The sequence below is a fragment of the Pongo pygmaeus genome, chromosome 3, assembly GCF_028885625.2.
Source record: "Pongo pygmaeus isolate AG05252 chromosome 3, NHGRI_mPonPyg2-v2.0_pri, whole genome shotgun sequence".
Taxonomy (NCBI): Eukaryota; Metazoa; Chordata; class Mammalia; order Primates; family Hominidae; genus Pongo; species Pongo pygmaeus.
The window spans coordinates 118,624,999-118,651,310 of NC_072376.2; the positions used below are offsets into that span (position 1 = coordinate 118,624,999).

At 36.0% G+C, this 26,312-nt stretch overlaps 1 protein-coding gene across 4 annotated transcripts in view; it reads left to right on the forward strand.

Annotated features, from left to right (window-relative positions):
• The window catches only part of NPNT (nephronectin), a 79,303-nt gene that overhangs the window by 32,143 nt on the left and 20,848 nt on the right, over positions 1–26,312 (forward strand). For 2 of the 4 annotated variants that reach the window (XM_063663952.1, XM_054485902.2), the window contains 7 exons: positions 2,100–2,192; positions 8,121–8,210; positions 12,548–12,667; positions 13,837–13,956; positions 15,622–15,756; positions 16,063–16,185; positions 17,861–18,256. In XM_063663952.1, the coding sequence (XP_063520022.1) occupies positions 2,100–2,192; positions 8,121–8,210; positions 12,548–12,667; positions 13,837–13,956; positions 15,622–15,756; positions 16,063–16,185; positions 17,861–18,256 (1,077 nt within the window). The remainder of the gene's footprint in view (positions 1–2,099; positions 2,193–8,120; positions 8,211–12,547; positions 12,668–13,836; positions 13,957–15,621; positions 15,757–16,062; positions 16,186–17,860; positions 18,257–26,312) is intronic. The other 2 variants (XM_054485898.2, XM_054485899.2) reach the window with 1 other exon arrangement.

Sequence of the window (26,312 nt, forward strand, 5' to 3'; positions counted from 1 at the left end):
ATGTTTAAAATCAGATTTTAAGAATTTTCCAAGGGCATTTCCCTATCATTTACACTCTGCTTGTGTTTCTTTCTGCAGTCTATTACATTAAATACCTCCTACACAGCACTGTCTAAGGATTTGTGGTGGTACAGGGTCCAGTTGGGATGACAAACAGTCAAGGAAGGCCTGAAAGTAAAATTAGCAAAGAGGCCCTGTGGAATGGAAGGTGAGGGAAGGGTTAGTGACAGTTGGGGGAGGAAAGGTAGAAAAAAAAATAACATGCACATCAGTTTTGCAGGAGTATTAGAGTCTTAAAGGAAACAATGTTTGATAATTATCAGAGAGGAAACTGGGAGCATAGAGCATATCCCAGAATGGAGAACAGCATGGGTTAAAATGGGTAGGAGCAGGTGTCAGGAGCTTCAAAATTCGGGGTCATTGTTGAGTCCATTCCCCTTGGTCTTCAAGGACTGTCTGCTCTTCACTCAGTGATTATTGAAGCTCATTTCTTCCTGTCACCAACACAAATCATACCTTCTTCACGTCAGACCTAAACTATTTCACTGGCCTTGCAACTGTTCTCACTGCCTCTAAACTCTTTCCAGTCCATCCTACATACCATCACCAGAGCTTTGATAAGATTCCCAGAGCTTTGATTTTTATCAGGCAGTTATGATGATAAATGTATGGAAACTTCCCATTTCCTAGAGCTAAAGTGCATGTTTCTCATTCTGAAATGTAGGGAACATAATCATCTGATACCACTCACCAGACTGTTTCTCGCTCTTCCTCCACCATTTACCCATCTCTTTAGCTTAATGAGTCCCCTGTGTGTCTCCTAACTAAACAGCGGCTTACTTGGCTATGAAATATTCTTCTCCTTAGGTAGTCTGCTCCCTTCTCTGTCTACTCATGCTTCGAGATTCAACATAAGCCTCCTCTATGAGGCTTTCTGCACGAATGTATATGGATTTGCTTGTGTAATGATTTCTTCACAGATTTCATATTGCTGATAAATAAATATTGTTTTGAATAAGAAACGTGGTTTTGTATTTTTATCTCGATTGTAGACTCCTTGAGACCAGTACCATGCTGTACAATTATTTTTTATCTATTACAGTGTCTGGCATAGGGACGTGCACATATTTGGGACAGAACAAGGTTTCCGAGTCTGGCACGATGACATTTTGGGCTGGATAATTTGTTGTGGTGGGTTGTCTGAACATTTTAGGATGTTTAGTAGCATCCTTGGTGCCTATCCACTAGATACCAGTAGTATCCTCTCCCTAGTGTGACAACCAAAAATGTCTCCAGACATTTCCAAATTTCCACAGGGGTAAAAAGTGCCCCCCAGTTGAGAATCATTGATAGAGAATAAACAGAATAAATTCCAATTAAACAGTGAAAATATTTGAGTGATGATTTACAGCATTTTGAAGTCTTGAGAAAGTGGAACTCAGTTGATGGAAAAGAGTGAATGTCAAACTGAGAACATCCTATTTGCTATGTTAGGGCATAGAAAGGCCATTATAGATTGGAAAGCAGGTGTAATGAATCTTAGGGTTAAGAAAGATCAAGATACAGAAATATCCTTGAATTGAAGTTCCAAAACAATGTTGTTTTGGTTTTTTTTCATTTTGAATCATTTCATACTTAGGAATACCATTTCTAGTACAATAAATATTTTATGTTCAGTTAGAAATTTATCTGTATTTCATACATACTTGGTACTTTTGGACTAAGAACTGCTATTTGAAGTATATTTGAGAGAATGAGTTTGAAATTGTGGGTGCAGGACATTGTAAAGTTGTAACTATGAATAAATATCAGTTATGCATAGTTTTACCTAGTTTTTCTTTTATTTGACTATTTGAGTATTTTCCTTGAATTTAAAATTGTTTTCATCCCCAACTGATACACACACATACACATACATAACACGTGTGTGTGTGTAGCTTACAGAGTGGTTATAGGAAACTGATTTTGTATACTTTGTCTACTTTGTTGTAAGTTCTAGTTTTTTTTCTTTTATTATTAAACTCTAGTACACGACATCAGTGCTATATGATTGGTGTTTCGTTGACCTAGAAATAATGCATGCCATCTTCTTTTCACAGCTGTGTGCCAACCACGATGCAAACATGGTGAATGTATCGGGCCAAACAAGTGCAAGTGTCATCCTGGATATGCTGGAAAAACCTGTAATCAAGGTAGGAAAACAGTCTGACAGACATACACAATCAGAGACACCTCTCACTCCCAAATTAAAAATATTCTTATCTCAAACTACTTTCCATAGCTATTTTTCCAAAATATGTGAGCTGCCATTTTGCTGATAAATAAAAATATATTAATGATAAATATTGTAAAATTTCTTTTATCAAGGGACAATTAAACAAATTGTATCCTCTTATTCTCTGATACTAATTAAAATGTATTTTGAAGAAAAGAATCACTGCATCAGTAATTTAGAAGCCTTCTAGTACTCCTTGTTTTTCCACTAACTACTTGGAAATCCTTGGCCAAATAATTAACCACCTCAGACCCCAGGTACTGCTTCCCTTTAATGCCAAAGGCAGGTAGGGGATTTGATTTGGAATTTGGAGTTTCCTCCTAACTCTGAGCCCTTTGATTCGTGATTAAATCTCCCTTCAACTACTGACCAGTTTGGAATGTTTCCATGATAAATAAAAATGATTAATTTAGCAAGCACTTTTTAAAAAAATCAGCATCAGTTGTTTATAAAAGCAAATATTTATTCAACACTCATAGTGCCCCAGGTATTTTATATATATAATCCATTTTTATCTTTACAACAACATTCGGAAGTAGAGCATTATTTATTATAATTAAGGTATAATCTATTAATTATTAGTCCATTTTTTATTTGGAGAGACTGAGGCATAGGAATATTAAGTGTCTTGCTCAGGTTCATAGAGTTAGTAAAAGAGCGAGCATGTCAACTTAGAGCTATGGCATATATAATCCATATTTTTTCTACTATACTAGTTTTCGGTGAAAAAATATATTTGGAAATGTGATCCTCGAACTCATGCTACAAAGTCAGACAAGGCTTGTCTTGTAATTAAATTCAGTTAAAAATTTCCATTATTGGCCTGGCGTGATGGCTGACGCCTGTAATGCCAGCACCTTGGGAAGCCGAGGCGGGTGGATCACCTGAGGTTGAGAGTTCAAGACCAGCCTGGCCAACATGGAGAAACCCCATCTCTACTAAAAATACAAAATTAGCTGCATGTGGTGGCTCATGCTTATAATCCCAGCTACTCAAGCTGAGGCAGGAGAGTCACTTGAACCCAGGAGGCAGATGTTGCAGTGAGCCGAGATTGCACTATTGCACTCCAGCCTGGGCAACAAGAGTGAACCTGTCTCAAAAAAAAAAAAAAAAAAAAAAAAAAAAATCATTATTAGGAATTAAACTAAAGAAAGATTAGGGTTAGATTTCACTAAATAGATAAGTGTCAAAAATAGGTGACTCAATTTTTACTTATTTCTTAAATTATACTCCCTATCATCTTAAATGTCAGGTGAAATAATGATATGGTATCTAACTATCCCTTATGTACTTACTTGACCTCATTTGATATAGAAATAATGTTGCTGAAATACTACTGTTCTTCAGTGTCTGATACTTATTCCAAGATACTCCTTGAGGTATGTCATGTAAACTAGTGATTTATAGATTCACTATTTATTTATTTTTTTAAATTTTACTTTAAGTTCTGGGATACATGTGGAGAACGTGCAGCTTTGTTGCAAAGGTATACATGTGCCTTGGTGATTTGCTGCACCTATCAACCCATCATCTAGGTTATAAGCCCTGCATGCATTAGGTATTTGTCCTAATGCTCTCCCTCCCCTTACCCCTACCCCACGACAGTTCCCCTCCCTGTGTCCATGTGTTCTCATCGTTCAACTCCCGCTTATGAATGAGAACATGCGGTGTTCAGTTTTCTGTTCCTGTGTTAAGACACAGTTTTTACAATCATCCAGAACATTGATTTTTGAAAACATATTCAAAATGGTGGTTCATGAACCATCAGATGAAATTATTCATGAACCATCAGATGAAATCCACACTAGCAAAAATGACATGTCCCAATGGTAGAAGCTGCTCTTCTAAAGTGTGTTCTTGTATTATCTGCTATTTGATTTAGAACTGATTTTCCCAATGCTTGTTTTCTCTCTTATAATACTCTTTTTAACTTGAAATTTACCAAACATACCTGCATAATCTTTTTAAATAAGTGGTGCTCTTATTATCTCAGTTTGCTCCTTAAAAAAATCCATTTGATTTTTCTTCCCCAGCCTAAGTTTGCAGGTAGCAGTGTGTTAGGTTCTGGTTATTGGATGCCAATGTTCATTTTAGAATCTCAGTATACTTTTTTTTTTAAAGTGGTGAACATAAGCCCTCAGAGGTTTCATTAATATGTCAGCACGGTAAAATATTGTTGGCCAAATGTGAGGATATAAAATACAAAGAAGACGATTAAAATAAGTCACTTTTGAGATTGCAGAGAAATTCATTTAAATTTCTTTGCAGGAGCTGCATCAGCTTTAACATGCTTTAAAGACATGCTACAAGTATTATTGAAACAAGGGTTCATCACTGGATAGCTCTTATTTTCAGAAAACCAGTTTAACATGTACTTTTTTTTTTCCTGTAACACATACCTATTTCTCTAAAGAAAAAATTGAATGTATCAAGTTAAAGTCTTGTTCCCCAAAACCATATTCCTTAAAGAGAAGAGGATTTGATTAGTAGCAAAATGGGATTTTACACCTGCAAAAATAGTGCTGACACTGAAAAAGTAATTTCAAGTCCAGTTTTGAAAATAAAACTACAGCTTAAAATAAACTTAGGTGTTCTAATCATCTCTTATTTTGCCCTCCTCACAAAAAAGCAGTGTGGTAGGTTCCTGATGGCAAGGTTTATGCTCCTTGAGAGCAGAAATCCTTTTTGTTGTCTCTCTGATTTCTAAGTTCCGAAAACTATTATTAAAGTGACTTGCACATGGTAAATGCACACTAAATATATTAAATAAATGACCGTTTCATCTAATGGTTGTTAGTCCCGAACACTGTGGAAACTTGAAAGGGTTCTACCAGTTCTTGGTACAGCATCTTAGTCTCTGCATCCATAGACTGAGGGCCCTGTCAGGATCAGGGAAGCTGCCATGTGTGGCCTGGTTGAGTGTGAGAGCTGCCTAGAGACTCCCATAAAAGTTGTTAGAGAGAATTTCTTTTTTTTTAAATAAAGGTACATTTTATTTTTTTTTATTTTAAATTTTCTTTTTTTTTAATTATTATACTTTAAGTTTTAGGGTACATGTGCACAATGTGCAGGTTAGTTACATATGTATACATGTGCCATGCTGGTGTGCTGCACCCATCAACTCGCCATTTAGCATTAGGTATATCTCCTAATGCTATCCCTCCCCCCTCCCCCCACCCCACAACAGTCCCCAGAGTGTGATGTTCCCCTTCCTGTGTCCATGTGTTCTCGTTGTTCAATTCCCATCTATGAGTGAGAACATGCGGTGTTTGGTTTTTTATCCTTGCGATAGTTTACTGAGAATGATGATTTCCAATTTCATCCATGTCCCTACAAAGGACATGAACTCATCATTTTTGATGGCTGCATAGTATTCCATGGTGTATATGTGCCACATTTTCTTAATCCAGTCTATCATTGTAAAATTGACACCCTAACATCACAATTAAAAGAACTAGAAAAGCAAAAGCAAACACATTCAAAAGCTAGCAGAAGGCAAGAAATAACTAAAATCAGAGCAGAACTGAAGGAAATAGAGACAAAAAAACCCTTCAAAAAATTAATGAATCCAGGAGCTGGTTTTTTGAAAGGATCAACAAAATTGATAGACCGGTAGCAAGACTAATAAAGAAAAAAAGAGAGAAGAATCAAATAGACACAATAAAAAATGATAAAGGGGATATCACCACCGATCCCACAGAGAACTGTTGATAGTGCCTACATAGCAGATTAACTTAAACTGTTTTCATTCAGGCCCACACATTTTAATAAAGTAGAAAATATGCTTCATAGATAAGGGAAATCAAATAGGCTCCTTTTTCCTCCAGGAGAGAAATGTCAAAAAGAATTAAATTTGAAATAACTTTACAGAACTGGAAATTAGCTTTTGATTAAAAGTAGCTTTTGGTATATGATAAGTATTCACTGAGAATTTTGTAGCGAGTTATGTACTTTAAGAAATAACCCCTGGAAATTTGCATCATGGTGTAAACAGCTTGAATAAACAAGTGCTTAACCAGTGCCTGTAGAGCTGCCTGGGAAACAGCCAGAATACCAGGGCAAGCTGCATTTTGGAACTGGTTTAATTTAGTAGCCTTGCCACAGGTTTAGTGTGATCTGGTTTTAGTGGTTTGATCTTCCCCATTAAGTCATTTTCTGGATTTGTTACACCTAGAACTGTTATGAAATTACAGGCTTGGGCTGATCATTAACATACTATACTCTATAAAGCACATGTTACCTTTCAAAGCAGATGAAATTCTAACCTGAATTCTGGCAAGATTCTTTGATCATTGCTTCCTTTACTTTTACTTTTATTTATGCATATTTCCCTCCTCCTTGAGTTTCTGTACCAATACAAACCTCTTTTTCCCCTAGCCAGAAAAAAAAATGTTATTATAGATAATAATCTTTTTATAACTTTTCCATTGGGGAATGATTTTTAGTATGTAAATATATCATTGCATATTCTCAGAAATGAAAGACATTCTTAGGAATTTACAGTGTACTTTGTAATAATTTCAGAAGAAAATATTTATAAGTGTCAATTCCTAATGTTTTAGCATGGTTTATGTTTCATATGTTGAATTCTTTATCATAATGAAAGAATTGGAGTCTTTTAGGTCAGAACCAGATACTAATTTTGTGGACTAGTTACATCTGAAAGTTGACTGCTTTGCTAAGCACAAAAATCTAAGGGCTTTAACCCTAATATTAAGGCAGTTACCTACAGCCTTAGGTTTTGAAAGATGTATGGTTCCGGCCGGGCGCTGTGGCTCTAGCCTGTAATCCCAGCACTTTGGAAGGCCGAGGCGGGTGGATCACGAGGTCAGGAGATCAAGACCATCCTGGCTAACATGGTGAAACCCCATCTTTACTAAAAATACAAAAAAAAAAAAAAAAAAAAAAAAATTAGCCAGGCTTGGTGGCAGGCGCCTGTAGTTCCAGCTACTCGGGAGGCTGTGGCAGGAGAATGGTGTGAACCTGGGAGGCGGAGCTTGCAGTGAGCCAAGATCAAGCGGCTGCACTCCAGCCTGGGCAACAGAGCAAGACTCCATCTTAAAAAAAAAAAAAAAAAAGGAAGATGTATGGTTTCAACTCCCACAACCAATGTTCATTTGATTTGGACATTTAACTGGCTATTAATAACATAATGGTGTTGAAACAGAACGTGATTGTTAAGTCTCAGCTCTCTACTTTGAGTTTCACCCATCTTATATTTTGGTAAGCTAATAATGGTGACAGTTAACATTTTTTTGCATAAAGCTTCTTATGTATGTTCCAGAAGCATAATTTCTTACATTTAAATGATAATATTGACCATCTATTATGCTGTTATTTAAATAAAATCTTTATGCAAATCATACATTTGTGCATAATTTTGGAGTATTTTAAACTACTATTGTACAACGTGAGAGTGTAGGGAAAAAAAATCTTAAGTTGGTCGTTTACGACTTCAGTGTCCTTAAATAGAGCAGGTGGATTATAATCAATATTTGTATAATTTGTTTTTTGTTTTCTTCCTTCTGTTTATGACTAAATAATACTTTTTAAAATGATGATCTCTTGTTTGGAGTTTTTAAAAAAATTGTATGACGATGGATTGTTCATTTATAATGTGTGTGTTGTCCTTGGGAAACAAGATGACAGTGATACATTTTTAAGAAAATTAAAGGAAAAGAGAAACCAGAAGAACCAGAAACTATTGTTTATAAAGTATCTAATGCATTCTTTTTAAACTCTACCAACTGTATGTACTTGTTTAATATATACTTGTAAAGATTTTTAGGGCTAAAATTGACATCAGTTCAAAATTGACTCTTATTACCTTCTTCCTGGTGTGAAGACGAGCACATCCCAGCTCCTCTTGACCAAGGCAGTGAACAGCCTCTTTTCCAACCCCTGGATCACCAAGCCACAAGTTTGCCTTCAAGGGGTGAGCGTGCATTGTCCCAGGTGGTCTGCTCTTCCCACCTGCATGGCTTCCTGCAGTTATGTCACTTCTTGCAAATGTTCTGAAGACTAGCCCAGGAGTGTCCAGCCTTCAGCCCTGAGCATGTACAGCAAGCAGCAGGAATTGCCACCTGGTGCTGATTCTCTGTGCTCTGAAAAGCATGGAGCTCCACTGTCCTTTTAATGCATCGAGTATCATTGCTTTTCTTTTTCTTTTCTGAATTTTGAAATATTTTCTAAAAGCAGATAGCAAAACAACTTTTTTCATATGTAGGCAAATTCAGGAGTTCGAAAGCAACTGAAATTGGGGGTTTGATGCCTTTTGCCAAGTAGATTTTAGAAATCAAGTCCTCTTCCCCACTCTTGAGGTATAGAGTTTTAGGTTACCTGAAAATCAAAGCATACATTAGTGACTTTCTTTTGGTATACATTGTGTAACATCAGATAGCCTAAGTTGTGGTTCCAAGAGGGCACTTAGTTGCTATTTGATTATAAGCAAGTCATTAACCAATCAGTAACAGGGAGACAGTAATTCCTGCCCTATTTGTCTGTGGGGTTGGCGTAAGAATAGAAACACCAAAAATATTAATGTCTTCATCATGCTGGAAAGCTTTGTAGGAAAATAATGTGGTAGCATAATTTTACAGTTTCTCTTCTAGGACATTTTATCTCTAACCCATTCATAGGTTTAAGAACTTAGAATAACTGAATTAAAATAGTTGAAATTATTAATCATTGTCTCTGCTGAGAAGAAATTTGATGCATTTGTATATTTTCTGCACAAGGAATTAGGGAAAAAGAATTAACTTCGGCCCTTAATAATTTAAAACTTAGGATTTTGGTAGTTGACGTATTGACATATGTTTGCCTATGACATTGCCCGATTTAAGCACCAAAGCGGGGAGAAAGTCCAAATGTGTTAAAACAAATGAAAGTTTATTTAAAAAAAAAATCCATTGAGTGAGTTATCTTACTCAATGATCTCTTCCAGATTTTTCAAGCTACTTTTCAGTGTCTGCATGCTAATAAAATTTCTGATTTTTTTTCCTGAAGTTTAATAATAATGCTATGCAGCTTGCATTTCCGTTCTGGACCAGTTCCCTTCTCCCTCTCCTTCTCCCTCTCCTTCTCCCATCCAAGCTCCTGAATCCACCAACCTACTGAAATGTATTCCTGACAATAGTAGATGCACTTTAAGACCTGTATACATAATAATTGAAGCATTTGAATGTAAGTGGTTTATTGTAAAGTTCTATCCTTTAGTATAAGATAAGCACATGAAAGAATTCATTAAATTTTTTATTTTCCTATTTTATAGATTTTCCTTATATATATTATAAACCTCCAGAGAAAAAGGAAGATAAGTAAATTTAAAATAAAAACACCAAAGTTTTATTTCCAGGTTCTTTTAACAACTTTTAAGATTTATTTGAGACAGTATGATCAATGACTTCATTTTGTTCTGCTTATTATTGTAGGAGTATTTACTATAATTTGGAAGTAATTTATTTTTGAATTTCTTGCTTAATTGAATGATATCCAATAGATTGTGATAATGAATACAGAATTTATAGAAAGCAGCACATATTAACTTACTTAATATGGCACTAGGTCAATGAGAAAAGAAGGTAACATAATTAAAGACAAGAAACTCTTAAGAAAACTGAGGACAAAAAGGCTTCTCACCAGGACACCAGATGCATTTAATCTTTTGAAGCTCTGTACTTTAGGAAAAGTCTGATATTTGGCAAATTTTGATAAACATGGATGACTATGGAATCCTATTTTATAGTATCTGAAGTGGCTTTTGTAAGGGTCATTGTGAAGTTTCTGGAGACACCTGCTTGTGACAGATGGGACAATGATGGCCGTCACTAGGGATATTAACACCAGTCAGCTATCAGGGAATGTCATCCAGACCATCAGCAGCTGGTAGAGTACAGCTTTCTCAATTGCTTTCCATGTTTTGGATACTTATATGCCCGTTAATAACAGGTAAAAGAGCAATACATCATTTCCACATTTACCCATTGAATGTTGCATGTTTTCTTCCTTTCACATATTATTTCATACAGTCCAGATTTTTTTTTTGGACTCATGACAGCATATTGGCTTTTCTTTCCTTTCAGTTTCATGATTCTTAACCCCAAAGTGCTTTTGCCATGGGAACGGAAGGATAAATTTGGGTCGAAGCCATTCTCTAAAACCACCAGCAGCTCCAGTCCAGATTATGAATACTACCATAGCAATCCTAAGAGGCCCTTTATTGGCCCAGACTGGAGCCAAATTGTAGAAGAGCTGCCCCAACTGGACTTCAGGTTTAGTTCAGGGACGTAGTGTCTGAAGAAATTTCCATCAGCATAAATACTCCTTGTTTATGAGCTGCCTGAAACTGTAAACACCGAATCCATTCCCATCAGGAACTCACAAAAGTTTCTGTTATGCTTTGAAAATAAACCTAGGGATACTTAACTGACATGTAAAGAAAAATCCATCAGTATCCTTTTCTCGAGATATAGGTTTTGATTGTACTGTGTTATTTTGTGGTTTTGTTCTATTTTTGTTTAGTGCAGAAAAATATTTAAAACACAAAGCCTTTCTCTAACACCGTATTTGGTTTTAAATGCTATTTACTATAATATCAAAAAGATTTATCAAAGAGAAGTGTGATTCTGCAGGACCATATTAGGAACAGTCATTAACTCCTCTTAGAAGATGAGAAAAGTTTCCCTCTCATTTTTAGTAAATACTGAAATACAAAGTAGAAGAATATGGGAAGCGTAGAAAATTTCTTTCTCGGTCATTCTTCCTTGATTTTTGCTTCAATTGACAGAGGGAGAAAACATTTTTCTTACTGTAATCTGCATGGCACTTTCTGTGAGGAAATTTTTTTTTGAAATATTTTAGAATGTGATTTTGTTTTAAAAACCCTTAACTAGTCAAGAGACAATAAAGTAGAAAATTGAAGAAAGCATAGGAGATGACAAAAGTATTTGGTTTATTTATTTAACCTTTCCGGGATTTGCCCAGCTTGGGGCCTGCTTATAGTTGCATTCAGGGCAGAAAAAAGACCTACTTGGAAAATCAGTAAGATATGAAAATTTTTTTAGATATAATAATTATTTGGAGGTTTTAAAACATAATAGAACTTGGTGATTTAGTTAAATGAAATATACAGATATCTAATAAATCGGCAGATCAGATTGAAATAGATTTGAAAACAATTTTGTAACTAGACATATTATCTGTATTTCTTATTCAATGACATGGATTAATAATTAAATTATGCTAAATGGGTGCTTATGCTGGTGGTTCCAGACAAACGTGGTCACATTTCTTTTTAATGAAGCATATATTTTGGGCATTACTATTTCAAGGTTTATTTGTCATTATGAGTTTTATGTTCACTTGAGGCAGTGTTTAATTTAGGTTAAAACCTTTTCATAATGTAAAATTTGTTGATTTATTTCATACTGATACTTAAACCAATAAACCTAAAATACATGACAGTCTATTACGTTTTGTCCATTAGTATTTCCATATGCCTTTTTTAACTGTGGAATAAATGAAAATATGTTGGTGGGTTTTTTAAAGTTCATTTTGTGACTTGAATGCATTACTAAAGTAGGGAACTGAAGTTTCTTCTTTAATCTGAAATCATATAAAATCTACCAGATTGAACAAGAAAAACTACAATATGGATCACTCTTAATTTATTTCATTCTTATCGTCTGAAAATATAGCCTATACAGCCTTCCTTTGGGAAGGTCAAAGCAGTCAAATGTTTTAAAATCTGTATACTTCCTGTAAAGTAAAATATTCTCAAAGTCCAAGCCTTAAGGAGGCCAATGCCTTATCCATTTAAAGTAAAATATTCTCATGTAATATGTTCTTTAAACAGAGAAAGGAAGACATTGAACGAATAGGGTTACATTGTCAGGACTGAATCTAGCAAAAGAACCCAGATATTTTGAGAATATTGGCAAACAGTTGTTAGCTGATAGAGCATCTCTGCCCATGAGGATGTTAGTATGCTGCTGTTTCTAGGGATGATAAGGTAGGCACCTGTTGTTGAGAATTTTCCTAACTGGCCTTTATAAACAGAGATCCATAAAGGTCATGATGACTCCTGGTTGCCCCTAGTGTATCCTACCTTCAAATTAATATTGCATGAACAGGATCTGTCTCTTATGTAAATGACAGTTACTGTAGCTTGGCCTATTTTTCTCTTTCATTTTTTAAAATAGAAAAGAATTTTAGATGGCTTACATTAGTGCTGAGGTTTTGTAATTTTTCTGCTTCAACCCACATTGTTTTCAGATCTAAATGAGTGTGGCCTGAAGCCTCGGCCCTGTAAGCACAGGTGCATGAACACTTACGGCAGCTACAAGTGCTACTGTCTCAACGGATATATGCTCATGCCGGATGGTTCCTGCTCAAGTATGTCAAGAATCTTAACTGTTTTATGAGTGCTTTGGGCTTGTTTCTGTTGTGCTCTGGGAGCTTGCTTTTGTAAAAATGGCCTCCGGGGTTCTCCTAAACAAGATGTGTGCGTGTGTTTATACGTGTGCCTGAGGAATTGAAAATTAAAATAAGAGGCACCATTTTCAATGTATAATACTCTTCTATCACGGGTGCCAATATTAAATTGATTAGGAAATGGTATTTAGAATAAGAATTACAAAACTAAGTATGTTTTCTAATTTTTTTTTAAAACATGTTTACCACTGTCTTCTATCTGGGCATAAAAGAACGATTCCAGGTTTAAAAAAAAAAAAAAGAACACTACTGACTATTTAGGGACTGCTCAGACAGAATCCATCAGGTCTGTTTTGTGATTTTAAATCATTTATAAATATTTTCTTCATTTTTGTATTTCATTATAAAAGCCTTTAGGCTTTTATAGAATTTTAGACTCTAATAATAGTCTAAGACTTCTAAAAAACAATTTCAAATAAAAAATAAATGAATATGATACCAGAAAAGTAGAATTCATGTTTATAAGGAAGAAATCCATGTTTTCACCATCATTTGGATGTATAAGATGGAATATGCCCTAAAATTCTCTATAGGTTGACCCTTGAATTGAGCTATTCATATGATATCTAACAATTAATGACTTGATTTTTATTTTTACTGAATTATCATTTAACTGAGTTGTATAAAATAAAGTTAGCTAATTTTATTTAACATTGCATAAGTATAGCATGGGACTTTTTGGAATTAGGTGAATACATGTTTAACATTGTGCAACTCTGGGAAATCTGCTGTTCCCCTAGAGAAATTTCATGGGCAGTTGAGACAGTTACTTGGATGATTGGTTAAGAATAGCATTTAGCTTGAGTAATCTGGAAAAATACCTCAATTCTTCACTTTCCTTGGCCACTGGAAAAATTTCCAGATAATCTGTGTATGATAGTTTTATATTTGTCTTTTAATGCTTTCTTTCCTTCCCCCTTTTACTTTCTTTAGATGTTTGATAGTTAAGGCCTCTTTGTCTTCATTGTTGTTCAGTGTCACTGATTTCAGGACAAGTGAAAAAACATAGCTATTTCTGTTACAGATTTTGTTTTCTACCTGTCTGAGTCAGCCAGTCACTCTCTTTCCAGGTGCCCTGACCTGCTCCATGGCAAACTGTCAGTATGGCTGTGATGTTGTTAAAGGACAGATACGGTGCCAGTGCCCCTCCCCTGGCCTGCAGCTGGCTCCTGATGGGAGGACCTGTGTAGGTGAGTTGTAAAATCAAGCATCTCTGTCAGCAGCCTCTGTAGGATAAAGGGAGAAAGTGAAAGGTGATGGGAATAAGGGAAAAAAAGGCAATTACTTACATCAGATAATTAGCTATCCTTCAGCAGATATCAGATGTCTCAGAAGAGGACATCTCTGTGAATGGATAATGGGAACCTTGTTTTTTAAAAAATGAGAAATAGGAGGAGGCCTCAGGCAGAGGGAACCCTGCGTGCAAAGGCACTGCAGTTCAGAGGAGCACAATGTTTAGGGAAACGAGAAGAGCTCAGCATTCCTAGAATATAAGTGGCAAGGGTGAGCAATGAGTGATGAAGCTGAATAGGTAGACAGGGCTAGATTGTATGTGTTGTTCTTCAGGCCTCAGATTTTTTTCTGGTAAATTAGGAAGGCAGTGTAGGATTGAGAAACTGGACTTTGGTTTTAAACCTGGCTCTTCCATGTACTAGATATGTAACCTTAGGCAAGAGACTTTGTTGCTTTGAGCTTGGGTCTTCTTATTTTTAAAATGGAAATAATACCACATAGAACTGGTAGGAAGATTGAATGAGGTCATGGATGCAAAGAGCTTAGCACAATACCTAGCATGTAATAAGCCTTGAATGAATGGAAGTGTTTGGTGATTAGAGTTATTTACTGAGTACTTTCTATACTCCAGACACGGTGCTGAGTGCTAGGATATATAGCAGTGGACTAAGCAGACAAGATTTTGATCCCCACAAAGCTGACATGCTAATGGGGGAGACAGAAAAGAAACAAATACCCCATAAAATTACAGACAATGCCAAGGGTTAACATGAGGTATTGAGAGAAAAACAGAATGTGTCTATTAGCCTTAAGGTAAGACCTGTTATCATTAGCCATGTGAAGAAACAGCCAAGCAGCTGAAGACATTGCAGGGCACTGCGGTGAGAGAGAGGTTGGCCTGTGTGAGGTTTTTCAAGGAAGAAGGTCCATGTAGCTCAAGTACAGGGTGTGAGTATGAGGGGTGGTGGCTTGAGATATAATGGGTGAAATAGGTGAGGGTGATTTGTTGCAGGGCCATCAGGGACACAGGGGAGGAATGTGGATTTAATTCAAAGTGCAAGTAGAAATAGTTAAAAGATTTTGAGCACAGTAATGATCTGATTGTATGTTTTAATGGAATCATTTTGACAGTTGGGTTGGATATGCTTTGGAGGGGGTAAGTAACAGCAAAAGGAGCTGTTTTGAGGCTTTCATAACAGTCTAACCCAGGAGATGGTGGCTTCAAATAGGGTAGTGGTGGTGGATTAAGAGAAAAGTAGACAGATTCAAATAATTATTTTTAGAAGTAGAATTAACTGGACTTGATGATTTGAGAGTTAAAAGAAAGAGGGTTGTTTCTAGTTCAGGAATGACTCATGTTTCTAGTTTAAGCAACTTGGTAGATACAGGTGCAGTATGTGCTAATATATAGAGTGCAAGAAAATAATAACTTGGCTTAGAAGGATGAGTTGAAATTTGGATATGTGGAATTTATGTTGCCTGTAGGGGCAACCAGCCAGATACCGTTTATGATGAGCTACTATATGCCAGGCAACCGTTTGTAGTCAGTTACTTATTTTGAAACCCACTCTGTCTTAATGTACCCTTGCTCTTCCTAAAATGCTATTGACTTATATTTCTAGATGTTGATGAATGTGCTACAGGAAGAGCCTCCTGCCCTAGATTTAGGCAATGTGTCAACACTTTTGGGAGCTACATCTGCAAGTGTCATAAAGGCTTCGATCTCATGTATATTGGAGGCAAATACCAATGTCATGGTAATGAAACCCAACCATTGCTTTGTGTTGTTTCTTCCTAGAGCACTGAAAGGTCTCGTAATTGTAGTGATGGCTGGAATGTCAGGGGCAGGGGAGAGTATTGGCATTAAGTTAAACCAACAGACATCCAGTTTAACCACTGGTAGTTCTCAGTCTACATGTACTTTATTTCTTCTGTTTTTCTGCCAATTTTATGTAGATCATCACATTGCCAAAAAAAAAATCATTTTTGAAACTGTATATATTTTTCATGTCATCATATTTATCTCCTAAATAAGCCTCTTCTTTTCCTACTTTCTGATGCAGACATAGACGAATGCTCACTTGGTCAGTATCAGTGCAGCAGCTTTGCTCGATGTTATAACATACATGGGTCCTACAAGTGCAAATGTAAAGAAGGATACCAGGGTGATGGACTGACTTGTGTGTGTGAGTAGCACTTGTCTCTCAGCTTTAAATTCTAGCAGGAAATACAGGATTACACAAAGGCCATTGCTAGGGAAAATAAGGAATAAGATTATCAGAGAAGTATAATTGTCATAATTGGTTATATTTGTCTTTGATTTCCATAAACAATAAAATCACTTGCTCGGGTACTTGTAAAAACTGAGGACTCAGTAATACACCATAATCTTAAGAGTATTTTAATCTCTTCACTGAAATCTCTCAATATTTTCTTTTTAGCTAAAAAGAAATTATTGAGTCCTCCCTGAGAATTTGCTTTTGTTAAAATCAGAAAGCATGTTTGCCATTAGCGTTAGATTTTGATAGTGGGATAATCTGGATATATTCTACATTTTTTCCCCTCTGTTTTATGCCTCCTAACTCTACTATTAAAAAATCATTCCCGGCCAGGCACAGTGGCTCATGCCTGTAATCCTAGCACTTTCGGAGGCCATAGCAGCAGGATTGTTTGAGAGTAGGAGTTCAAGAGCAGCCTGGGCAACATAATGAGACCCTGTCTCTACAAAAAAAAATTTAGAAATTAGCCAGCTGCAGTGCGCATACCTGTAGTCCCAGCTACTCAGGAGGCTGAGGTGCTAGGATCACTTGAGCCTGGGATCTTAAGACTGCCGTGAGCCCAGTGAGCTGTGACCATGCCACTGCACTCCAGCTTGGGCAAGAGAGCAAGATGTGTCTCAAAAGAAAAAAAAAAAAAAAAAAAAAAGCCATTCCCATATTTATTTCCTCTACATTCAGAACTGTTTTGCTTTTAAATTTTTTATAAGTTTTACTTGGAGTAGTGGTTATGTAATAGATAAACATGAAGAAAACCCAAAAGTCATAATTTAACGTATATTTCATGTAACAGAAGATAATTTTTTAAATTTCCTCAGTAAAATATTTACTGAAAACCATGGTGCATAAAATCATGGGGATTAAAGGGTTTTTAAAGAGTCATGTAGTCATTCCCAGTCTGGAGTGTATCATTCCAGGCAGATTAAATATTGATTCTTTTTGGTGAAGATTTTCAAGGAAAAAGATTTCGCAGATGATCTTTGCAACCTCTGAAAATGTCTATTTAAAAGCAGTTGTATCTATCAGTAAAGGAGAAGAAAAACTGACCATAAAACAATATGTAGAACATTTACTCAAACTGTATTTGTGCAAATTGAATTTATATAAAGTGTGGATAAGAAAAGTATTTGTCTTTAGACAATTCTGAACACAATTTTATAATATACATGTAGCATAGGGATACAACGAAGATTCTAACTATGCATTTCTTATATTAAAAAAACTTAAGAATGTCTCTGCATTTTAAAAATTCTCATTGGCTGTTGTCTGTTTCCACTGCACAAATATTTAAAATGTTTTTATGTTGCAAATAATACATATTCATTATGGAAACACACTAATATATTTGTTACATATATCCAAAGGATGAATATATGAATATGTATGTATGTTTTTATATATATATATATATATAGACACACATATATTTGTTATTTGGAAAATAGTATGACTTACAGTAGGTAATATTCTAAATGTGAAAAATGATACTGGTTGTCATTTGATGTTTTTATGTGTCTGTCAGTATAATGCTTCACTTTTTAGGGAGGAATGGTTACATACTAATTTAAGTCTTTGACTCTTTCAGATATCCCAAAAGTTATGATTGAACCTTCAGGTCCAATTCATGTACCAAAGGGAAATGGTACCATTTTAAGGGGTGACAGAGGACATAATAATTGGATTCCTGATGTTGGAAGTACTTGGTGGCCTCCGAAGACACCATATATTCCTCCTATCATTACCAACAGGCCTACTTCTAAGCCAACAACAAGACCTACACCAAAGCCAACACCAATTCCTACTCCACCACCACCACCACCCCTGCCAACAGAGCTCAGAACACCTCTACCACCTACAACCCCAGAAAGGCCAACCCCCAGACTGACAAGTATAGCACCAGCTGCCGGTACACCTCCAGGAGGGATTACAGTTGACAACAGGGTACAGACAGACCCTCAGAAACTCAGAGGAGATGTGTTCAGTAAGTCTAATAAATGTTAGCACATTTTCAATAGGCTCTTTATAATGACTTTTCAACCACAGACCATTCCTTGAATAAGAATGAAACTCGTAAGAAGAACTAGCTATGTAAAGTCGTATGTCCCTATTGACAAATATTATAAAGAGCTACATAAAGAATCAGTCTAATTGGGCAAGTAAGAAAGAATGTATATAGCAATGGAAGGAATATCGCAAAGTCATATGGTAGATGACAGCTCTTAGCCAGTATGGGAATTCTGACATAGTTGGATTTACTTGAAAACTCTCAGAGGTGGGGAACTTAACTGTATTCCATGCTATGTTACTTTTAATCTAACCCTTCATTCATTCAGTCAGTGAACATTTTTGAATGTCTTTAGAGTGTCAAGGAGGCCTTGTATTAGTTATTGGGTTTATGTAAAGATAAAACAGAAAAGGTCACAGTCTGTTGGGAAAGATGGTTACTCAGAAGATACCAGTGATAATATGTTAGTGAAAGAGATCTGTGTAGGACACTATGGGAGGAGAATGAAGGGATACCTCATCAGTCTTTGGGTAGGGAATATTCAGGGAGGGCTTCCTGAGTGAAATGGGGCAAAGTGGATGAGGAAAGGAAGATATTATAGTTAACAGGGACAGCCCAACAAATGAAAAGAAGTAGGAAGCAGTGTAATAGGCAGTAGACTGCCAATAAATTGGAGGGTCATGTCAGGGACAGATGAGAGAAGCTGGACAGCTACCCCTTGGATTGCTGTAAACTGATAGTTAGACTTACACTGGGGCTGGATTAGATCAAAGACTCCCAGATTCTTAGCAGGTGACTAGGTAAAGGGTAGCACCACCAATGGAGATAGAGGATTCAGGAAGAGAAGCAGGTTTTGAAGGAGGAAAAGGTTGTTAATTTATTACCAGACCAAAATTTGCATTTTATAACTTTCATCTGTTCCTCATATTTATCTGTTTGTCCTGTGTCACTTCGCTTATTCTTAGTTACTTTTGCAATTCACACTTCCTGTCTCCTCCTTTATACGTTACCAGTTTATTTTGTTCCTTTTCTCATTCCTCTATAATGAAGCTAAAGTTTGTGCCTTTTATATTGAATACCTTTATAACTTTTTATCAGGTGAAAAAAATACTGACATTTATTATTCTTTAAAGGGGAAAATTGGGAGGCTGAGGCGGACCAATCGCTTGAGCCTAGGAGGTTGAGGCTGCAGTAAGCTGTGACTGTGCCACTGCACTGCAGCCTAGGTGACAGAGTGGGACACCATCTCAAAAAAAGAATAAATAAAATAATTAAGGGGATATCAGAGCTGCATTTTGCTTGTATGTGACTCTCAATTAAATTTTCTCCTCTGGGTAATTGTCCATTTAAAGAAAGATCGAAATTCTCTAATTCTGATATAGTCATGTATGTTTTGGATAATCAATATAATTTTTAGGGGAATTAGATGGTAGCTCTCAAAATATACATTTTATATGTGCATAACTATTTTCTGAAATTTATGTTTTTGTAATTTTCTCCTCACCCCCTCTCTCCATCTCAGATACTGTCTTTTTCTCCCTATTACTCTCCTTTTTAAATTCTCATCTCATTGTGATCATAAAATGGGATTTTTAATTTATGAGTGCTTAAGTAATTATGGTATTTATATTATTTTGCTGCCTTAGGATAACAGGGAAATTTGGCTATTTAATGTAAGATGATATGCTAAATATTTTTTTCATTATGATGAAAGAATACATCTTTCTGAGAATTTTAAAAAAAATACTTTCTCTTTTTAAAATGTTTCTCTTTATTTCCAGTATTCCTCTCTATGCCGATACATATATGAATTAAAAATGACATTGAAGTTCACCAGTAAAATTTAGTGTGATAAAATTGGGGAAATACAGAGTTCCAATGATGTTTGGGAGCATTCATTATAAGAGAGAGTGATCTTAAAGACATGCTCTGGGAAAGCATTGCCTTGATCAAATGCCAAGGCTGTTGCATGCCACAGATAGCATTGCTGCCTTTAGAAACTCCTGCCAAAAATTAAATTCCACTCTCATTTCATCTTCAGCGATAGCTGCTTATTAAGTCTAGCATGTGTGAGAATGCTGTAGATGCCTTTTGACTTGCTGTCTCGTGGTTATAGCATATATTCTAAATAAGGCAAGGGCTCTAAGTTTTTAATTCAGGAGAAATAACCAGTGTCCATTCACTGTGAAAGCAGAAAGGAACCTTAGCACTATTTCAGTTCAACACCATTTCTTTACTGAATATTTTCGTCACTTCTGGCATAACTTCTTAAACCGTCCTTATTCTCCACAGGTCTGAGAATAGAATTTAGCTCACCTCATTTCATAAATTTTTAGGTGATGTTAATTATGGCCACTGTTTGGCAGTCTCCTTCAAATAGCCCTCCACTTTGTGTTTTTCTTTACATTGAAAGATATTTTTAAATTAATTTTTAATTGACAGATAATAACTGAATATATTTATGGGGTATGAAAGTTTTCTTTTAATGGAAAAGGTTGTGAAAGAGAGCTTTTCCTTATAATGTATGTGCATTGTTGCCCTGAGAAAAGACTGTAAAGATATTCTAAAAGAAAATCAAGGAAGAAAAAAGTTATAACAAGAACACATCTTCAGCCCAGACCTCTCCACCAAACTCTAGACCTGTATATCAGCTGACTGCTTAACCTATCCAGTTGGATGAAAATAGACATCTCAAACTCAACATGTATGGAATTGTTCCTCTTCTTCCCTTAAATATCCTCTACTCTCAGCCTTTCTTATCCCAGGTAATGGGACCTCTATCACCTGTTGCTAAGGTCTAATAATGTGGATTCATCCTTAATTACTCTTTTCATACATACAGCCGATACGTAAGGAAATCCTGTTAGCTCTACCTTCAAATTATATTTAAGTGTTACCATTTCTCACCACCTCCAGTGCTACCACCGTGGCCCAAGTCATCTCTCCCTGGAATACAGGCCCAGAATCCTTTATCCAAATGACTTGTGGAATATAGCATTTTTTAGATTTTAGAAAATCAATAAGGTACACATACTATATAGCATACACTGAAGTAGTGAAACATATTGATTTTCCTCCAGTGTTTTTACTGTGAACATATCAATGTTAAGGAAAGGAAAATAATATTAACTCAGAGATGATGTCTCACAGCATATATTTACTAGCTTGCACAAATTTTTTAATGTTAGCAAGATTTAAGGCAAATTTTTTACTTATATTTTAATTGGATCCTATGATGATTATTAGAGAAAAAAGTAGCTCTCTCTAGAAAGTATAAATTGAGCTCTTGGCAAATGTGAGCAAAACCAGAAATCAGATTTTTTAAAGTTACGTGTACATTTGTCTATAGAGTTATAATTAAAAGTATTGTGCTGATAGCCAGTCTGTGATCTGGGGCATATTATTATATCTTCCTATGCTTTAAAACAATGTTTCCTGTAAGTATAAACAAAGTACCATTGACACTGCAGTTTTTGTCCATTTGCTACTTCCAAAAGAAAGGGGTACAAAACAGAAAAGTTACTTAAACTTTAAGCAGTTGGTTAGATATGGTAGTTATAATGAACTTTGGTATTTTAATATGGGGCTTAAAAATTTTCATCTAAACCAACATTAATTATCTAAGTGTGGTATCGTTAGGAGGTCTTTGTTAAGTCCTCCCAATTATATCCAGCATCTCCAAAGGTGACTGAGGTCCCTTCTAATAACTCATCTATCAGGGAAACCCGCCCCCAATATTTTAACGTAGATTCTTTCTATTTTCCATAAGTGTCGGCTGGCTGAGAAATAAAGAAAAAGAGTACAAAGAGAGGAATTTTACTGCTGGGTCTCTGGGGATGACATCACATATCAGTAGGACCGTGATGCCTACCTGACCTGCAAAACCAGCAAGTTTTATTAAGGATTTCAAAAGGGGAGGGGGTACAAGAACAGGGAGCAGGTCACAAGATCACATGCTTCAAAGGGCAAAAAGGAGAACAAAGATCACATGCTTCTGAGGAAACAGGACAAGGGCAAAATCACAAACTCCTGATAAGGGTCCAGCAAAGATCACAAGGCAAAGGGCAAAAGCAGAATTACTGATAAGGGTCTATGTTCAGCGGTGCACGTATTGTCTTGATAAACATCTTAAACAACAGAAAACAGGTTTGAGAGCAGAGAATTGGTCTGACCTCAAATTTACCAGGGTGGAGTTTCCCAATCCTAGTAAGCCTGAGGGTACTGCAAGAGACCAGGGCGTATTTCAGTCATTATCTCAATGACATAAGACAGACTCCCAAAGCAGCCGTTTATAGACCTCCCCCAGGAATGCATTCCTTCCCCAGGGTATTAATTATTAATATTCCTTGCTAGGAAAAGAATTTAGCAATATCTTCCTACTTGCACGTCTGTTTATAGGCTCTTTGCAAGGAGAAAAATATGGATGTATTTTGCCTGACCCCGCAGGCAGTCAGACCTTATGGTTGTCTTCCCTTGTTCCCTAAAATTGCTGTTATTGTGTTCTTTTTCAAGATGCACTGATTTCATATTGTTCAAACACACATGTTTTACAACAGATTTGTACAGTTAACACAATTATAGTGGTCCTGAGGTGACATACATCCTCAGCTTACGGAGATAATAGGATTAAGAGATTAAAGTAAGACAGGTATAAGAAATTATAACAGTATTATTTGGGAACTGATAAATGTCCATGAAATCTTCACAATTTATGTTCCTCTGCCGCAGGTCCAGCTGGTCCCTCCATTTGGGGTCCCTGACTTCCTGCAACACTCATCCCACCACTGGAGCATTTTTCCTTATATTTAACCTAAATTTATGAAACTACAGTTTATGCCTTTTTAATATTGTCAGATACTCAGGGTTAATGGACACAGTTGTTAATTGTCTCCAGATCCCATACTCCATGTACTCAAAGACACTTTCAGGAGATGACTCACTCTTTCTTCGTTAGGCCCAATAATTTATATTTTATTAATCTTTTCTTAGAAATGCTTTTTTTCAATGCACTTAGCAATCTTTTTGACTGGTCCTTTGAACATTCTTTATTTTCCAAATCTGTCACAAATGATGAAGTCAAAGATACATAATAGTCAAATCTGACCCAATACTGATCACGGGGAGGGGGGGGAGGGTTTCTTTTAACATGTTTTGTAATCTAAATCATTTCTCTTTGTGGCAAAGTAGAGATTTATGGGCAGCTATTTAATCTCCAGATTCAAAAATATTTGTTGAATGGAATGAAATGGAATTTTATATTGGATTTAATTTTTTTCATTCTAAGTAATCCTTCATATGCTTAACTAGCTAAATTTTACTTGTTGGTTCTGATATTCCTTCCCCAAATAAACAAAGTTAATTCAGATTATGGTTCTTTTTCTTATCCTGATACAGCTTAGTATAGCCATTGAAAATATTCTCTAGAAAATTCTAAGTCTAATATACTTCTAAATTTTAAGCATGGCACTGAGAAATAGTGAAAAGCGTAGAAAAGAAATATGAAAATAGCATTGAAACATTTGGAATTAAGGGGTTTCAACTACTACTAAAGATAGAATATACTGAACCAGAAAACCTAGTCTTGATTTCTACCTCTATTTATGAGGTACGTGACTTTGGACTAGTATGAGTATTTATGAGGTACGCGACTTTGGAAGAGTTACTGTGCTTTCCACCTCAATTTTTTTTACCTGTAAAATTGAGGTAATATTCCCAGCTTTCCTTTCTCATAGAGTAGCTTCAAAGATCAGAGATAAGGGATCTAGTGTTTGTGAATTCTGAGTTACTATGAAATGTAAAAGATTACTGTATTTTGTTTATCACTGTAAATAACCTTGATGGGGAGAACTTATGTGATTAAGGTTGCAACTTTTTATGTGTGATGTGAAATATTAAACATATTTTTAAAATAATTTTTTTGAGACAGAGTCTCACTCTGTTACCCAGGCTGCTGCAGCTTCAATCTCTCAGGCTCAAGCGATCCTCCTGCCTCAGCCTCCCAAGTAGCTGGGTGGCTATTTATTTTTATTTTTTGTGGATACAAGTTCTTACTATGTTGTCCAGGCTGGTCTGCAACTCCTGAGCTCAAGGAATCCTCCCACCTTGGCCTCCCCAAGTGCTGGGATTCTAGGCATGAACCACTGCACCCAGCCTAAAAACAATTTTAGCTTGAGGGACCCTGGGTTTTTTTAGGTTATATGACTAGAAATATAAGATGTATTTACAGGGCTAATCCGGTGGGCATGATTTGAGCAACACTAAAGTTATCTGATATAGCATAAAATTCTTGTTCTTTCATTAATGAGACAGACTTGTGCTTCTCAAAGTGTGTTTTATAGAACGTTATTTCTCTGAAATATTACACAATTGTATGTGTTAAAAAGTTCTAAGGTCAAATACATTTAAGAAATCCTAGGTTTAGCTAAGTGAAATAGATTTCTTAACTGTAGGACTTCTCAATACTCTAATGTGCTAACAATATTGCAAATCTCTAAGAGAGGCATATACTGTATCTTTTCCCAAGTTGTTTTAACCATGGGATTATTTGAGTCTTGGGATTAGAGTTTACTGGAATCAACTTTAGGTCAGGCTGGGCTAAACTAGGAAGTATGGAGACCACACTCCACAAAACCCAGTATCCCTCACTAGTTAGCTCTCATTGCCTGGTTTTTGCGACTAATGGGTTGATCTTGGATTTAGGAATGAGGGTTGGGGAGGGCAGAAAGGTGCTGCACAAACTTAGCCAGAAAAGCAGCCATAAGTGGTGGTATGCCTGGATGGACAACATAGGTTTGCTTCAGGGGATTGTTAAAAAGCCACTTTTCAAAGACAAAACTCTGGTGTCAGAGGGGTAGGAGGCTATCCCAGAGCAAAGAAACTCAGAAAAACTTTCTGCAGAGCCCAAGGTAAAGGAAGTTAGGGGGACATGCTTTCTGTTCTAGCAATATATAATGAAATCTTATATAACTATTAACCATGTTTTTTGGAAAATATTTAATAATTTTGGAAAATACCCATGTTACAAAAATGTTACCTGAAAAGTACAAAGCTGTACCTGCCATTTGACTCCAATGAGATATAAAATACATGTCTGCATATGTCTGGATGTATGTAAAAGTCTGGAAGAAAAAAGACCAAAATAGTAACCATGAATATATCCTGTTTATGATATTTTGGGCGATTTTCATTGTCTTTTTGTTGTCTTTATGCAGTAATTTTTAAACTGTTCAACTGCACTATCATTGATAACAGTAATTCATTATATCATTAATTCCTTCGGAGAGGGGGCAGAGTAACAGAACCCCACTCTTCTCAGCAGGAAAGTGAGGATTCTGATTCTTAATCATGTTTATTTTATTCTGGACATACTGAGTGTTAAAAATTCATTGAAGGTTTTATTAACTTCTATTTTTAACCTTTCAGATTTTCCTTTACAATTGAATGTGATAGATATGTCCAATTTTAGCTAGGAAATTTGTATTACGAGAGGGAATATAACATCACTTGGACCAGGAAACAGATTTTTTTCCCCCAGTGATGTCAGAAGCCCATTTTCACTAAAATAACATAGGATGTTTATTAACTAAAATAACATAGGATGCTTATCTTAAGATGTAGATTCCTAATCCTTATGACATATTTACTAAATCAGACTTACTAGGGAAAGTATCTCTCAGTCTTTATCTTTATTTATTATTTATTTATTTTTATTTATTTATTTATTTTTTGAGACACAGGCTTGCTCTGTTACCCAGGCTGGAGTGCAGTGGCACAATCTTGGCCCACTGCAACCTAAGTGATTATTGTGCCTCAGCCTCCTCAGTAGCTGGGATTACGGGCGTGCACCACCACACCCAGCAATTTTTTTTTTTGTAATTTTAATAGAGACAGGGATTCACATCTGAGTAGACACACTTAGTCCTCAACACTCAACTTTTTATTCAACCTGCCATGAGCTGGATGTAAACATGACAGACCCAGTAGAGTTCCAATGCCTGACAACCTGCACCTGTCAGGAAGAGCCCCTTCCTTT